Raw genomic sequence first — 16,562 nt, 5'->3', positions numbered from 1 at the left:
AAATCCATGACAGAGATATGACAAATAATTGTAATAACCCGGACCAGACCCTGGGCTGGAGGGATAAAAATGCCGTAAAGACGATTACTAGGTCAAGTGACAAAACTGGAGCAGGGGTGACGGGTTGGATGAAAGTTTTGTGTTCATGTAAGTTCACGGAGTTGACAGTTGTGCTGTGACAACATAAGAGAATGTCCCTGTTCTTAGTTAGACACACTGAAGTGTTTACGAATGAAGGACCTTGACGCATATGATTTACTCTCAGATGATTAAAGAAGGGTGTGTGTGTGTGTGTGTGTGTGCGCGCACATGTGTGTGTGTGTGTGTGTGTGTGTGTAGAAAGTGTGAACCATGGAGCAGGTGTGGTTAGGTGTTCACAGCAGCTAAGTCTGAATAAAGGGGGGTACCGCTTTTGCTACCTTGAAATTACTTATTTCCAAATGGTAACTTCTTTCTTTTCAAATAAAAAGTTTAAAAAAATCCATTACATCAACTTGTTAATATTTGCGTTTTCCAAAAAAGTAGGATTAAATGTATTAAAAGAGCCATTAGTGGTGATTTTTTAAAAACTAGGTTACAGTGCTTATCTCGTTTGAAATGTAAATAGAAATTTACTTGAAAAATAAATGGCCATTTTAGATGTAATCTACTCAATTTTTAAAATATTTTATGATGTTGGCTTATGTTGCAAATTCTCTGTCTCTGAAATCCAGCTATGAGTTCTGTTGGGTAAACGGGCCTATTTGAAATTTTTCTGTTGGTATTTTCTATTTCTTACAATATCTTTAAGTGCCAAGTTTGATGTGAGTAATTTAAGATTATTAAGAGCCCCATGCACAAGATCCCTGTGTATGTCTTAGTCAAGAAGACGGGGTCACTATTAAGTTCTGGCATCCCTCCAGGGACTTAATGTCAACACAGCTGTGTTTCACCAAGTACTGTTTTATATTTGATCCATTTCTGCCACAACAAAATGAATAGAAGAAGCCTTATAATCTGCCAGACACAGATGATCTGTTCTAGGGCAGAAACGGGAAAGGATTTAGAGTGAAATCAGTGCAGCCAGTAGGTTCTTGAAAAGTGATGCTTGCTTGATCTGGTCAATGAGAGCCATCCTGTCCATTTACCATGGTCCGTGAGAGCCATTTTGTCTCCTCACAATGGACAGTAAGAGCCATCTTGTCCACAGGCCATGATCTGTGAGAGTCATCTCGTTTACTTGCTGCGGTCAGTGAGAGCCATTTTGTCCACTTGCCTTGGTCAGTGAGAGCCTTTTTGTTCACTAGCTGTGGTCAGTGAGAGCCATTTTGTCCACTTGCCATGGTCATGAGAGCCATCTTGTCCACTTGCCTTGGTCAGAACCATCTCGTCCACTTGCCATGGTCAGTGAGAGCCATGTTGTCCACTAGCTGTGGTCATGAGCGGCATCTTGTCCACTTGCCATGGTCAGAGCCGTCTCGTCCACTTGCTGTGGTCAGTGAGGGTCATCTTGTCCACTTGCTGTGCTCAGTGAGGGCCATCTTGTCCACAAGGGGGACCCATTGATGTTTTATCTCACCACTTGTCCCTCTGAGCATCTTAATTGACTTATTCACTGCCATGGTCAGTTCTTCATCTCTACTCACACAGTGAAGTTTATACATTTGCTCACAGTGTATTCTGTGTAAGTAAATCTTATTACAACCTGGATTCAGACCACATCTAATTTAGTCTTTTCAGTTCTGCTGTTCTATCTGTCCTGTTCCATGTTCCTATCATTTGCTGAGTACGATCTAAGCTTATGACATTGTTTTCTAAGCTTTCTGATCTCTCCAGAATCTTCTTGGTGGGTAGGGCCACCTTGAATCTTGCCAGGATTCATGCTGGTGTTTTCGTCAGGTTTCCCTATGTTGCATTGTGTCCGAGTTCATTGTCTTTGACCATATTAACTGTGCTGACCTCGACAGAGTGTAGTAACAGTGTGGATGGAGCTCCAGCCTGTGGTTTAAAGCTCACACTCATTTCACAATGAGGACAAAATAGTTCTGGGTAAAAAGCAAAGCAATGGAAAAGAGGGTTATTTGTCTCTTACCTGTCATTGGGTGTGACCTTGCCTAATGGATTCTCCTGAGATGCACCTGTTCCCCAGATGCCTCCTTTCTTTCTCAGGGGCCAGTGGAGTGGGTGCATGTATGTAGCTCTCATTAATGGTGGTAAACAGGCACTTGGGTCGAGTCCTGCCACCTGTGCAGGGACTCTCCTTCCCAAGCCCAGTAATTACCAGTTCACTGGGCACCTCTTGCACTGACCTTCCTGGGCACCTCTCAAGAGAATCAAGATTCAGGCACAGAGCAATTTCTTCTGCAGGAAACAAGCAGTTTCTTTTTAGAGAAAAATCTGAAATGAGCAGCTCTAAAATTCTTTTAGGAGATTCCAAATACTAACATTTTAAAATGTAAATCTTCACAGTGATAGAAAGTTGTGTTTTAAAGTTTCATTTTTCATTTTATATTTTCTAACTTTTTTGAGATCTCTAGGCCCCTTTGGGAATCTCTAGATTCCTGGAATTTGGACATATTCCTCCAGCCTGTGAGTGAACTTGCAGCATCCAGACAGTCTTTGCTCTTAGGGGCTCCAGAGGTTTTTCTGTTGGCACCAGTGACAACAGCGTGGAGGGGACTAGGAGGTTGTCTGGCAATCAGGCCGACTCCAGGCTGTGGAGGTTTGTTGTGCAGGGAAGGAAGGACAGAAAGAAGGAATTCAGAATGAAGATGAAGCATTCTTGCATAAACTCCAGTTCAGCCTTTTGCCCTATTTTGTCAGAAGCCAGTTCTTTTTTTTTTTTTTTTTTAAAGATTTTACTTATTTATTTGACAGATCACAAGTAGGCAGAGAGGCAGGCAGAGAGAGAGAGAGAGGGAAGCAGGCTCCCCGCTGAGCAGAGAGCCCGATGTGGGGCTTGACCCCAGGACCCCGGGATCATGACCTGAGCCAAAGGCAGAGGCCTCAACCCACTGAGCCACCCAGGTGCCCCAGAAGCCAGTTCTAATGTGTTTCAGCTTTCCTATTTGTCTGCCCCTAGAAACTTGCCCCTGTCTACCTGCCCATCCTTAAGTGTGCAGAGTTTGAGGCAGTTGGGAAAATACGTGCCATGTAAGAGCCGTCTGGGCGAGGGAGAACAGGGGTAGCAGAGTGACTCCGGCAAGACGAGGACAGCGGAGCACAGCACGGTTCTATCCAGCCATTCAGGAAGGACCGGGCGCCAGAGAGAGAGGGATGGCGTAATCTGTGATGGGCGTCACAGGGCCTCCGAGATGTGATCGAAGCCAGTGAGTTTGCCTGAGAGGCCCGGCTTTTCCTGACACTGAGACCTAGGACAAGCTGCTGCTTTTGACCTTCACTGAGAGTGAAGGTCACTTCTCCACTTATCTCTGCAAGAGGCAGTGAACTTCTCACTGCTCTGTCTGGAGCCATGCTGAGGGCGGGGAGCCTAGATTCATGGTCCTTCGGGTGGGTACCGAGAGGCAAAGTGCGCAGGTAGCTCTCCGATGGCCTGTGTTGCTGTAGTAGTGACACTGATGCCTTCACTGCGTCCTTCAGAATAACCGCACGCGGTTTGCGGATGCGGCAGTGGACGACTCTTGGTTCATGGTTTTGGGTATCCAGCTAAAAGCAGCTCCACGTCTGTGGACAGTCATTTCAGGGGGGGATGACTCAGTCTTGCTGTGACTTTGAGAGATGACCACTGTGGCCCTCTGTCCCACCCTGTGAGGGGCCATCCGGGGGCTTCCTCAGGAACCCACGGGGCGCTGCCCGACAGGTGGCTGCTTTGAGTTCAGGCCACGGAGCAAGGTCATGGTCATCTTAGCCTGGAAAGGTTTCAGAGGAGTTGTCTGTGGTGGGGTTTGAGAAATCAAAGTGAGTGAAAAACAGCAGCAAAAAACTGAAAATAAAAGCACACTTAGGGATGTGAGATGGCAGCCGGGTGCTGTCTTTCCCCCCGCCAGCCCCCCGGCTCCTGCTGGATTCTTTCATTCCAGAAGGTAGTTGGCTGGTCTGACCAGCATTTAGAAAACAGGACCAGTTGCCAGTGGGGCTTGTTCAAGGGTTTGATGACCAACACATCAAGAATGCCTTTACGTTGTGATTCTTACCAGCAAACAGATGCACAGTTTGTGTCCGCAGGTGACAGCACCTCTCTGGGCGGAGGTGGGTTTGACTTCATCTGGTCCGTCTGGCACTCGGTCCTGCAGCTCTCGCCTCTTGGTGGTGTCCTGCTCGAGTGTCAGCTCCCAGGGTGACCCCCAGTTCCGTGTGTTGCCCCCTTGACTCCGACGGGAACCGGACCCTCTCCTCTTGTTCCCCAGAGAGTTCTCCCCAAGGAGACCGAGTGCGGTAGTGATTATTCACGACGTTGATCCGGGGATAGGATGCGGCTTGAAAGATCTGGGTTCGCAGTTTGTCAGGGACAGACAGACGACGGGTGTCTGATGGTCTCTGTGTTGGGGGCGGCTGTCAGTAGAAGTTTGCCCCCAGGAAATGGAAGTGGCCACTGGCTGGGCTTCCCGGGGACTGAGCCCACACTGTTCCGAGAGCAGTCAGGCCTGCGCCCAATCAAGTACGCCGGTGAGGACTGGCCGAGTGTGAGGTCTGCTGGTGGAGAGACTTCAGGGATGCTCTGTCTGCTGTGGTCATTCCTGGATGCCCTCCGAGGGGGGCCTCCCTGCTCAGGTCTGCGGTGCGCAGTGCTGCTTCCTTTCAGTAGGAGAGTGGAAGGCGGGGGGCGAGGACAGCCCTGTGGCATAGGTCAGGGCTCTGGGTTCTCGCAGTGCTGCTCCCGCCATAAATCAGAATCCTCCCCATCCTGGCCTTGAAGGCCAAGTTCAGATTCTCTCTCTCTCTTTAAGATTTTATTTATTTATTCGACAGAGAAAGGTCACAAGTAGGCAGAGAGGCAGAGAGAGAGAGAGAGAGAGAGAGAGGAGGAAGCAGGCTCCCCGCTGAGCAGAGAGCCCGATGCAGGCCTCGATCTACCTGAGCCGAAGGCAGAGACTTAACCCACTGAGGCACCCAGGCGGCCTCTCTCTTTTTTAAAGATTGACCTATTTATTTGAGAGAGAGAGAGAGAGAGCACATGCGCAAGTGGCTGAGGGAGACAGTGGACAGTGGCAGAGGGGGAGGGGAGAGAAAATCTCAAGCAGACTCATGGCTGAGCATGGAGCCTGGTGTGGGGCTTGATCTCACGACCCTGAGATCATAACCTGAGCTGAAATCAGGAGTCGGATGCTCCACCCACTGGGCCACCAGGGCGCCCACAGATCCTCTCTTAGAAGTGGGTTGTACACGAGACTTCTGAAGGTGATAGAAAATGTCGGTTCAGTTTGGTGGCCGCTTGCAGCCAGATGCTGTCCTGGCCCGTCCCCAGCTAAGGTCCGGCGAAAGCCTCCACCTCTGGCGTTTCTCTTCAGCCAGCCACTGGAGGGTGCGTCTGGTTGACGGGCAGTCTGCTGGTAGGTCATGAGGGTGGCATTTCTCCGGGCAGACACTCAGGGGTGGAACTGGCATGGATCCCAGGTAGGAGGCAGGGTCACCAGCGGCCTCGCCTGGCCCCTGCTCCTTCTCCTCCCGGCTCTGAGCTCGCCTGCCTCGCCCCAAGTCTGCGTGGGTGCTGGGGCGCCTATTCTGGGAGTTAACAAGAAAGAACAGTCGGTTGTTGCTCCGTGCTGGCCGCCTGGAAAGGAGTATTGTAATATCCTGTCAGGTCGCCGGTGCCCTGGGTGAGCCGGGACAGGGAGGTGCACTTCCCCTTCTGTGCCGTGTGGGGAGGGTTGGCTGTTGGGGGCTTACCGGAGGGGTCCTGCTCCGCCACTCCCGGGGTTGGGAAGAGCAGGGGCCGGCCCCGCACGTGTCGTGTCGCTAAAGGGCCTTGAAGTAGGGCTTCCTGGCTCTGGGGTGGGTACTTTATTTTCCTTGTCTACAGTTTTCTCAGGTGATTTCTGTAAAAAAAAAATTGTCAGGATATACCTACTTTTGCTTTCATTGTCCTAATTAATGTCCTGTAGCCTGAAAGAATGACATCTGCCTCCTCGGAATCCGATAAGAGATTTAGTAAAGCTCCCTCCTCCCCCTTCTCTTGGCCGCTGAGCAGGACGTGCGTGGTGGAGGCCCGTGGGCAGCGCGGTGGCTCTCCCCGGAACCCCCAAAGCCATGCTTCCTCCCTGGCCTCACCCTTTGAAAAAGGTTCAAGTATTAATTGAAAGGACGCCCCCCCCCCGTGATTATTAAGGCAAAACAGCTGCAGACCTCCTGTTGCTTTGGCCTTGGGTCATTCTAGCAAGTCAGTTTGTTGGTTCAGAGTGTGTTTGGGCTCCTGGACCCTGCGGAGCTGTCCCATTGTCAGAGGAGCACGTAGGGCAGAATTTCTGTGCCCGCTCGGTTATCGCTGAGGAGAACTCCCGGGAGGCAGAATTTTGATAGCGTGGACTTCGCCTCGACGCGTCTGCCCACGCGGTGGAATGTGTCGTCACAGGAGCAGTGGGGCGGGTGCCCAGGCCAGGGCGGGTGGGTGATTTCATCAAAGCAAACCCCTCTGCTTTGTGTCTTGTAGAATGTCGTTCTTTCAGGAGGCTCCACGATGTTCAGGGATTTCGGACGTCGACTGCAGCGAGACCTGAAGCGCGTGGTGGACGCGCGGCTGAGACTCAGTGAGGAGCTCAGCGGAGGCCGGATCAAGGTAGGGGCGGGTGGGACGGGCGCGTCAGCCTGGCCGCTTCCGGTCCTTCCCGCCGCCGCTCCCCTTCCCTCCCGGGATGCTCCCCCCGCCCCAAGCACAGCTGGTCTCCCCCATGCACGGCTGGTCCCTCTCCATGCACGGCCAGTCCCCACCCCCCATGCATGGCCGGTCCCCACCCCCCATGCACGGCCGGTCCCCCCCTCCCTGTGCACAGCCAGTCCCGCTCCCACGCACGGCCAGTCCCCTCCTGTGGACCAGTGGCCGGAGCCTGAAAGAGGAACAGGTTGGTTTCTCAGCTGCTCGGTGAGACTACATTTGGGGATTCGCTGCCTGAACTCCTTCCAAGAGTGTAGCTTAGGCTGACGGCCCCTGGGCTGGCCACAGCCCCTTGGTGCCCACGCTGACCCATGGCTGCCGGCAGTTTCTCTGTCTTACAAGAGATGAGGCCTGTTGTGTGGCGACCAGCTTCCAGGGAGAGGGGTCCGTTTGCAGTGAGGGTCTTCCACGTCCTTTGCAAACGTTCTCATTAAACTAAAATAACTAGCTGTAGCAGCGAGTTTCTGTGTGTGCCCCTCTGAGGTCATGTTCCGGATGCGCTGGTGTGTTCCCTGAGCTTCCAGGCGGGACCGGGCTCTGGCGTGGGGAAAATGGGAGCGAACACGCACGCTTCAGCCCAGCAGATCGTACTCTTGGTGAAGGGTCACTTCTCACAGTGGTTTGGGACACTTGATCTAGCTCTGTGGTGCTAAAACAGCTAATTTGTGTTGTAAAAAAATACGAGTTGGGTTAATTGCTTGGATTGTTTACTGTTTAAAAGGCCTTTAGCCTCATGAGCGCCGCGCCTCCTTGACCGGGGACCTCCTCGGCACCACTGCGCCGGGGTGGGGGGCGGCTCAGACGCTTCCTCTCGGAGGCCACATGCGGCTGATCCCCACGGAGGGACTCGGACACAGGGGACGGGCCTCGTGCCAGTGGTGGGAGGACGCTCCGCTGCCGGCTCTCGGAGCGGGTGTCTAGTCAGCCGGGAGCTGAGCGGTGACCCATCGTGGGCCCTGGCGGGTGACCGTGCGCCGTCTGCTTTCCAGCCCAAGCCCGTGGAGGTCCAGGTGATAACGCACCACATGCAGCGGTACGCCGTGTGGTTCGGGGGCTCCATGCTCGCCTCAACGGTAAGTCCTCCCCAGGCCGTTCCTGTCTCCTGCCTGTGCCCTCTGTGGGGCGGGAGCACATCCGTCCGGTCCCGGGTGGGTGGAGCGCGCCCGCACTGTGCCTGGCACTCGGTCCCGAGAGCTGAGATCCGTCTCGGGTGTTTCCCTTGCGCAGCGAGCCCCTGCCGGTCAGGTTACAGGCGATACGGCAGGCGAAGTCCAGACGTCACCCAGACGCCTTGCTTTAGTCATTAATTCCTGTAACCATTTCACGTGACAACTCCTTTTTCTCCTCAAATTTGCCAGTAGCTAGTGAAATGCTAATTCCGGGGAGCGTGTCGCTGGTGTAAGGGGGGCCGAGTCCATTTTAAAGAAATGAAATAAGGTCCCAGTCTGTAGCTCGGGCCTTGGAGGGGCGCGGAGCTTCCTGCCGGGGCCTGGCTGAGGGGTGGGGTGTTGGGGCAGGACTCTCCGGCCGGTGTCCTGGGGTAGGACTCCGACCTCCTTTCGGAAGGGTCTCGAGATCCCCTCGAACCGCCGCCCCGCAGCCCGAGTTCTTCCAGGTCTGCCACACCAAGAAGGACTACGAGGAGTACGGCCCTAGCATCTGCCGCCACAACCCCGTCTTCGGAGTCATGTCCTAGCGGCCGCCTTGCCATGGTCCCCCGGTCACGTCGCGCTGGTGAGCAGGTGCCGTCGGGGCTCGGACGAGACCGCAGCTCCTGTAAATAGTGGCGTTTGGTGTCGATGTCGAGAAGCGTGCTTGCGTCGCCGAGTGCATGAGCCAGTCCAGTGCACGTCACCCGTGTGCCCGCTGTCCGACGGCCCTTCCCCCGCCGCCCCTCCCTAGCCCGCCCCTCGCCTCCGTGCCTCCCCAGCTTCTAGTGGGCGAATCCAAGTCTGGAGGAATTCACCTGCGACTTGAAAAATCGCTAGGAAAAAAAACCCAGAAGATGACGCAAAATAGTCCCCCCAGGAAAGAATATGGGGCTGCAAATCCTTTTCCTCCCGGCCTATTTTTGTAAATAAAATGTTATAAACTTGAAATACAAATTGATGTTTATATTTCCTATCATTTTGTATTTTCTGGTATTTGGTACAACTGGCTGAATCTGAGCGCGGGTAGATGCTGGTGTCACGGAGTGCCGTGAGAACACGTTTTTCATCGTGGGCATGTTCTGATACGTGTGTAGGCAAACGAAATCCAACAGCAGACTTTTTTTGGCCATGTTTGCTAGAAAATGATTACACTTTGTTGGAGTGACATGAAGTTTCAACCTTAAACACTGTCGTATGAGAATCATTACTGATAATGTACCTTCCATTTTCCTGTTTGAACTTTCTGGAATTGTTTTATAGAAGACGCTGGTTTGCTCTTGGTTGTGTTGGGTGAAATGCTGCCTTGCACCCTTGTAATAAAAGCAGTTAGACTCTTTATAAAGATTTCCTGTTGTGCTGTGCTGGTCTTTCGGGTGTCCGCTCTGTGCCCAACTGGCAACTGGTGCCAAGCTTGCGGAAGGAAATTTCCCAGATTGAAGAGGACTTCCTGTCTTCAGTGACCGCTGCATCCCGTCCGGGAGTCCAGGAAGTGCCGTGGGATGGGTTTTGGGGTCAGGGTAGGGCCAGAGTCTCTTACGGATTCCCAGCAGCCCTTCCTGGGAGTTCAGAATCCTTGCCAGCGGCTTCTAGTAACTGCTCCGACGTTTGCTGAGTAGATCGCTGGCTTGAAAGGTACTTGGCTGAACTGAGACATTCAGTGTTCTCCATTTTTCGTGTGATACTGACATTACTTTCTAAACTGGTGCTTATGGTATTTGTTTTAAGTCACGAAGTAGGTTTTATTCTCTGAAAATTTGCCTTAAGAAACATTTAGTTTTGTTATTTAAGTTTAGAAGCGGGTATGAGAATAATAATGTCAGTTCTCCACTCAGAGAATAGTGGGGGAAATGTGAGTTTTCCATGTTGTAGGCAGTCCCTGCTTGTTCTTGAGGAATTGTCAGTGACCCCAGACCCTTGGTCTCCCAACGGGAGAGTCTCAGACCACTTGGTTCTTGGGATCACTGGACTGTTTCAGTTTCTCCTGGCTTCTCCAGCCACGTTCCTGCCCGGTGTTCCAGGCCTGTGTGTCTGCCTTCATCGACATGTGGAAGCAGGAGCACTGCGTGTGGTGGGACTTGGCTAAGTGCAGCTGCACGTGACCTGATCTCAACAACACGCTAAGTCGGAAGGACTGTGATCCCTGATTTCCAGGTGGGAAACTATGGCTGAAAGGGATTCAGCGCATGCCCACGAGCACGGCTAGGAGGCAGAGCGTGACTCCGTCTGTTCTAACGTGTGCTTCCTCCGTCCTCGTAAGAGGAGGAGGAAGACAGCAACCGGGGGGGACGGTGGGGGGTCCCGCCCGACGGCAGGAGTCTGCGGAATGAATTCCATTAGATACCCGAGTAAGAAGAGTCTGGAAATGGCCGTGGGTAGGTGGGAGTATTTCCCCTCGAATCCAAATCCCTTGGTAAGGAATGTGTCTAGGAAGCTACCCATCTAGGACTTGGATGTGGAAGTTTTCATTTTCTTTCATAATGCTTTGCCAGTGAATGTTTTGTCACACGGATCGATGTTGTTGTATTTCACAAGTAAGATACAAGAGTTGTTCGACGGAGCGCCTAGAGCTATCGTGGGCCCATCGTATGTGTTCCGTAAATTCCGGCCGTTGTCCATCTGTTCCCGGGCCCCGGGAGCCGTGCTCATCACAACTGCGTTAAAAAATACTTTCGGTGGGAGAGGAGAATTTTAGGTTCATGAACTAAATGGCCTTCAGAACTTTCATTAAGAAAACATATTTTAAAAAGCTCTCTGTATAGAATGGTAGCATCTAAACTTCACCCGGGTTTTTCTCGGTATTAAATTGCAGATACAATTGAGTCACTTTTATTCATGTAAAAGCCACCCTTTGCTGGGGGTGCGGCTGCCGCCTTCCCGCCGAGCCCCGAGCTGTGAGCCCTCCTCCACCACCAGCACGCGATGGCTTCGGTTCCGGTGACACGGGTTCCGTGGGCAAACGCAGTCGAACGCACTGAGATTTGGTATCACCGCTGATCTCGGCGCAGGACGGTGCCAGCATCCTGGAGTGAGCAGCCCCAGCAGGGTTCCCTTTCCCGGGAGTGCTCCGGCTGTGGATGAAATCCACATTGAGCCATCTTCTCACCCGGGCCCCGCTGATGCCCTGTGCCCTGCCCCAGACTAAGGTCCTTGGAACTGGGGGACTGATGTTTGCACCCCGAGGACCTCCTGACACCTGGCACAGGGTGAGCGCCCAGTAAATACTGAACCGAATTCCTGTTCACATGGAGACACCCTGCCTGGGGTTTCCAGGCTGCCTGAGCTCCGTACTGAGAAGTGTTCCATGTTCAGGGAAGCTTGTACAAGAGCTGGTTGTAATGTAATGTCCCAATTAACTATCATTACCTTAAGACTTGCAATGATATTAAAATCTAGCTCTACATAGTGACCCCGATAGACATCCCATGTACCCGGAAGGTGGACGAGGGATGCCATGGCACATCTCAGAGCATCCGCACGGTGACCCACGAGAGTCCAGTGGAAGAAACTGCCCCGCAGACCCCTTGAAGACCGAGAGTATTTTATGGTGGTAACAGCGGGTTCATTCTTCGACTTAACTAATAGGAATTAAGAGCTCTCATGTTACTGAAGCACCGACCGTTGTGTGATTAATTCCTTCTTTACGATCTCTCCATCCTATCTCATTTGTAAAAATTACGGTTGTGCCAAACAGGCTTGGGAGGTTAATCAAGTGCACAGCTTATTGAAAACCACACGAGAGACCCATTAAGAATATTTATCTGTTAAATAATTCTTTACTTAATTGAAGAATATTTCATAATGTTTCCTTTAAAAGTTGCTGTCAGGCTTGTTAAGTAGAAATATAAATTGATTGGCAAAATAATTGTATGGGCCCCTAATTGGCAATTATGTCAATTTCACATGGTCAGATGGAAAGAAATCTTTTTTTTTAATAAAGATTTTTATTTATTTATTTGACAGAGAGAGATCACAAGTAGGCAGAGACGCAGGCAGAGAGAGAGGAAGGGAAGCAGGCTCCCTGCTGAGCAGGGAGCCCGATGCGGGGCTCCATCCCAGAACCCTGGGATCATGACCTGAGCTGAATGCAGAGGCTTAACCCACTGAGCCACCCAGGTGCCCCGGAAAGAAATCTTTTTGAAAAGGAGAAAAGAAACTATAGCTTGATATTGGTATTGTGAAAGGATTTTCTAATGTTGGGATGTTCGTTCTTACTACCCTGTGTTAAGTCTCAGAAGGAAGCGGTTTATTCCCTGGTTGACTTCTCAGGTTTTACCCTTTTGTCTTTAGGCCGGGCTGCTGTGGATGATTTCTAACTATGTGTGTGCACACCTTAATAAGTGTTATTAGTTTAGTAGGATTTGCTACTAAAAATTTGAGAACTTTTTAATTGATAAAAAGACTGTAACTTTATTAAAAAATTAATCATTACAAACCTAAGGGTTTATAATGTCAAAATATAAACGATATGCTGTGGCCATATTTTCAATATTCAGGGATCAGATCAGCTGTAATAATTGATCAGAGCTCCATTTAATTCACCCTTGGCCACAGATACATTCTGAGTAGTTTCCCACTAGACCTTCCTTGACCTTGAGTAATCTTTCTTCCTGCTTCTGGGTCGTATTTGGCAGTGGTGCCCGAATGCTGGAGGGTGTCAGTGAGGGTGCTGTGTTGTTGGCTTACGGTAGTACAGCAGAGCCGGGGGCCCAGGGCACAGAACAGGTCGTCTGAGATCCCGAGGACACAGCCCGGTGGTGCACCCGCTGACCATTGGTCCCCTGAGTCCCAGGTTACTTCTCGAAGTGCCTGTGAGCCATGGTGTGCCAGCCAGGGCTGCGGTGCAGACGGACTGGAACGTCCCCTCCTGGGGGACAGATAGACGTTAATTACAGAGTCAGATTGTGACCGACCACGGCGGGGCCCTGGGGGCCAGGTGCCGGTCTGCGGGCACATAGGGCTGGAGCCAGCACGGGAGCCAGGGGGTGGGTTGGAGGCTCTGAAGGAGCGGTGGGCAGCCGAGTTCCCAGGGGTGCGTGGAAGCAGGTTAGTGAAGGATGCCTGGGGAGAAGGTATCCAGGAGGCGGTTACCGTGGCAGTTTTCAAGGCAGCGCTAATAGCCTGGCGTGGAGGGCAGCAAGGAGATGAGGGTGTCCGAGGCAGGGCTGGGGGAGAATTGTGGCCTTTCTCTCAAGAATAAAGCACTTAAGCAAGTACAGGGGGGTTCTCAGATTTGTGCAGACATGCCTGGGAGTCTCTACCAAGAGCTGTAGCTTTTCCCGAGTCATGGTGGACCTGGAACGGTGGGGTGTCAGGGGGGTGGTGATGTGAGCTGGACGGGAAGGAATGCTTCTCTGGAGCTTGGGCTTGCGAATGGGCAGCTCCGGAGAAGTCCGTGTGAGACCAGACGGCCTGGGAGGCTCTGCCAGGGAGGAGAAGCTGGAAGCTTTATGTCTGAGTCTGTACAACAATGGGCAGAGTCGATTAGGAGTGTCCAAAGGGAGTCAGAAAACAGAATGGCCAGATCCTGTGATCTCTAGATGAAGATAGGGAGCAAACGTTTTGAAGTTTAGGGATAATAAAATACATAGCTGGTGGATGTGGTTTTCAGTCTTGAAACAGAACGCTAATTTCTCCGGCTGTATTTAGAACTAGCAAGGTCTTTTTGAAGCCTCAGTGTGGTGCTCTTTTTCTTTTGCAGAGAAATCTACTGTGATATTTAAGAGTGATCAAAGCATTTTGGATAACATCACAGTGCAGAGAACAGACTCCTCATAATAATTAGAAATAAGCTAGCTAGGGGCACCTTGGCGGCTCAGTCAGTTGAGTATCTGCCTTTGGCTCCTGTCATGATCCTGGGATCGAGCCCCCCATCCAGCTCCTTGCTCAGTGGGGAGCCTGCTTCTCCCTCTCCCACTCCCCCTGCTTGTGTTCCCTCTCTTGCTGTCTCTCTCTCTTCCTCTCTCTGTGTCAAATAGATAAATTAAAAAAAAAAACAGCTATCTAGAGAAATAAATTCTGAGCTGTACCAGTGCCAATGACTAACAGATGCTGTTCCACCAATGGGTCCCTCTCAGCTGGGCTTGCATATGAACTTGGGGTTCTGACTATTCAGCCGTTTCCTTGAACTAAATTAGTATGTTTTAACATTCATTCATTAGATCTTACGTTCACAGTAAATTAAATTTTATAGGTAATTGAAACACTATGGCATAGAAATGCCACTCTCAAGCTGGTGCAGCCACTCTAGAAAACAGCAGGAGGTTCCTCAAAACGTCGAAAATAGAGCGACCCTACGACCCAGCAATTGCACTACTGGGTATTTACCCTAAAGATACAAACGTAGTGATCCGAAGGGGCACATGCACCCAAATGTTTATAGCAGCAATGTCCACAATAGCCAGACTTTGGAAAGAACGGACATGTCCATCAACAGATGAATGGATCAAGAAGATGTGGTATATATACACAATGGAATACTATGCAGCCATCAAAAGAAATGAAATCTTGCCATTTGTGACAACGTGGATGGAACTAGAGGGTATTGTGCTGAGTGAAGTAAGTCAAGCGGTGAAAGACAATTATATGATCTCCCTGATATGAGGAATTTGAGAGCCAGGGCAGGGGGGTTGTGGGGCGTAGGGGAGGGAAAAATGAACCAAGATGGGATCGGGAGGGACACAAAGCATAAGAGATTCTTAACCTCACAAACAAACTGAGGGTTGCTGGGGCTGGGGGGTAGGGACAGGTGCGTGATGGACCCTGGGGAGGGCGTGCGCGATGGTGAGTTGCGGGAAGTGCGTAAGCCCGATTCACGGACCTGAACCGGGGGCTCCTTATCCGTTACACGTCACTAAAGACAATAACACAAATGCCGCTTTCTGAATGAGGGCACTCAGCCTAAATGTCCCTCATGCCGAAGGTCAGCGGCATTATAGCTTTCTATGGAGCTTATGTCCTGGTTGATGGACTGTTGGATAACTTTTTTTAAATAATTAGTTCTTAAACATTTTTATTTTTATTTTTTTACATAATTTTTACATAGTTTCTGCACCCAGCGAGGGGCTTGAGCTCATGACCACGAGATCGACCACGCTCTTCCGACTGAGCCCGCCAGGAGCTCCTTTTTCATTAGGTTTTACTGTTAATTGCGGTGTAGGCCACGCGCACGGCCACTCCGGTTCCGGGCGTCCCGCGCAGGGCTCGCCGCGCCGTGGGCCGGGCTCCGCCGCCGTGACGCACAGGCTCCGCCGCAGTGACGCACAGGCTCCGCCGCCGTGACGCACAGGCTCCGCCGCCGTGACGCACCCGCGCCGCCGCCGTGACGCACAGACGCCCCCGCGGGGACGCACAGACGCCGCCGCCGTGACGCACAGACGCCCCCGCGGGGACGCACAGACGCCGCCGGGGAGGCGCCCGGAGATGCCAGCGGTTCCCACAGCCCCGGCCGCGCGCGGCGCGGGTCCGGGCCCCGTTTCTCCGCGGCGACAGCCCTTTCCCGAGTAGGGGTCGAGTAAGGACACGGTGCTGCCGGCCGAGCCTTCGCCCCCGGTTCCCTCCGCACAAGGCCTGCGCTCGGGGCGCTCCGAGAGGACGACGGTGTCGCGGGCCTGGTCGCTCCCGCGGGCGCGTGTCTGTGGGACGGCGGGGAGCGGGGACGGCGTTCGTGCGCCTTGTTTTTGCTTTTGTTTTTAAAGATTGTATTCATTTGACAGACAGAGATCACAAGCAGGCAGAGAGAGGAGGAAGCAGGCTCCCCGCTGAGCAGAGAGCCCGATGCGGGGCTCCATCCCAGGACCCTGAGATCATGACCTGAGCCGAAGGCAGAGGCTTAACCCACTGAGCCACCCAGGCGCCCCGTGATGTGTTCTCGTCGGGTGACTTCAGAGGCTGGGTCAGCTCTCCGTTAGCTCTCGGGTTAGCGCTCCGGGCAGCCGCTGGAGCTCAGATTCGGAGCCCCTGCCCTCCGGCCTGTTTATGTCACGACAGCATCTCTTCTGGAGGATGCAGAGGAAATGCAGAGGAAAATTTAAAACGAAAACTGCTCTCCTTCTAGACCGGGAGAAATAATTTGCCAATTATCGGGACACTGTAAGGCGTGCGCTCGGCGGGGACGGCGGGGCCGCAACCGCAGGCGCGGGCGGGGCAGCCTCTCGGCGGGAGGTGGGGGGGGTCAGCCGGGCCCCGCGGGGGGCCGTGGGCGCGGGGATGCCCAGGGCGGCTGACCGGAAGCAGGAGCCTCCGGACCGGTCGGGGCGTGGATTTGGCTCTCGCCCTTGGCCCCAAGTCGGAGGTCGGGGACGCCGGGGCAACCGGCCGTCGGGGGCTGATGGCTGCAGGTCGTGGGCTGGAGCGCTGTGGCCACGCGCCTTCCCCCCACCTCCGACTGAGGCCCGACAGGGAGAGGCAGGCCCAGTCCCCCGAGCCGTCCTGGGGGCTCCTGCTTCCAGCCCGGACTATGCCCCCGAGTTCTCACGACGCCCGTTGCCGCAGCGCTGCGTCCCCTCCGAGGAGCGGGCACGGGACCAGCAGCTCCGGGCCGGACGTGCGCGGGGTCCGCGCCGCGGTGCTCGTGGGCTCCCGCGTCTTCCGGCAAAGCAGAGGGG

At 52.8% G+C, this 16,562-nt stretch overlaps 1 protein-coding gene across 5 annotated transcripts in view; it reads left to right on the top strand.

Annotated features, from left to right (window-relative positions):
• The window catches only part of ACTR3B (actin related protein 3B), a 74,527-nt gene extending 65,614 nt beyond the window's left edge, over window positions 1–8,913 (top strand). For all 5 annotated transcript variants that reach the window (XM_045086325.1, XM_045086323.1, XM_045086327.1 and 2 more), the window contains 3 exons: window positions 6,587–6,712; window positions 7,798–7,881; window positions 8,409–8,913. In XM_045086325.1, the coding sequence (XP_044942260.1) occupies window positions 6,587–6,712; window positions 7,798–7,881; window positions 8,409–8,504 (306 nt within the window). In that variant the 3' untranslated portion in view covers window positions 8,505–8,913. The remainder of the gene's footprint in view (window positions 1–6,586; window positions 6,713–7,797; window positions 7,882–8,408) is intronic.
• Window positions 8,914–16,562: the final 7,649 nt, after the last annotated feature.

This window comes from Mustela putorius, unplaced genomic scaffold (genome assembly GCF_011764305.1).
Source record: "Mustela putorius furo isolate JIRA1106 unplaced genomic scaffold, ASM1176430v1.1 tig00000929_pilon_pilon_pilon, whole genome shotgun sequence".
NCBI lineage: Eukaryota > Metazoa > Chordata > Mammalia > Carnivora > Mustelidae > Mustela > Mustela putorius.
This window is presented reverse-complemented; position numbering and strand designations above follow the sequence as displayed.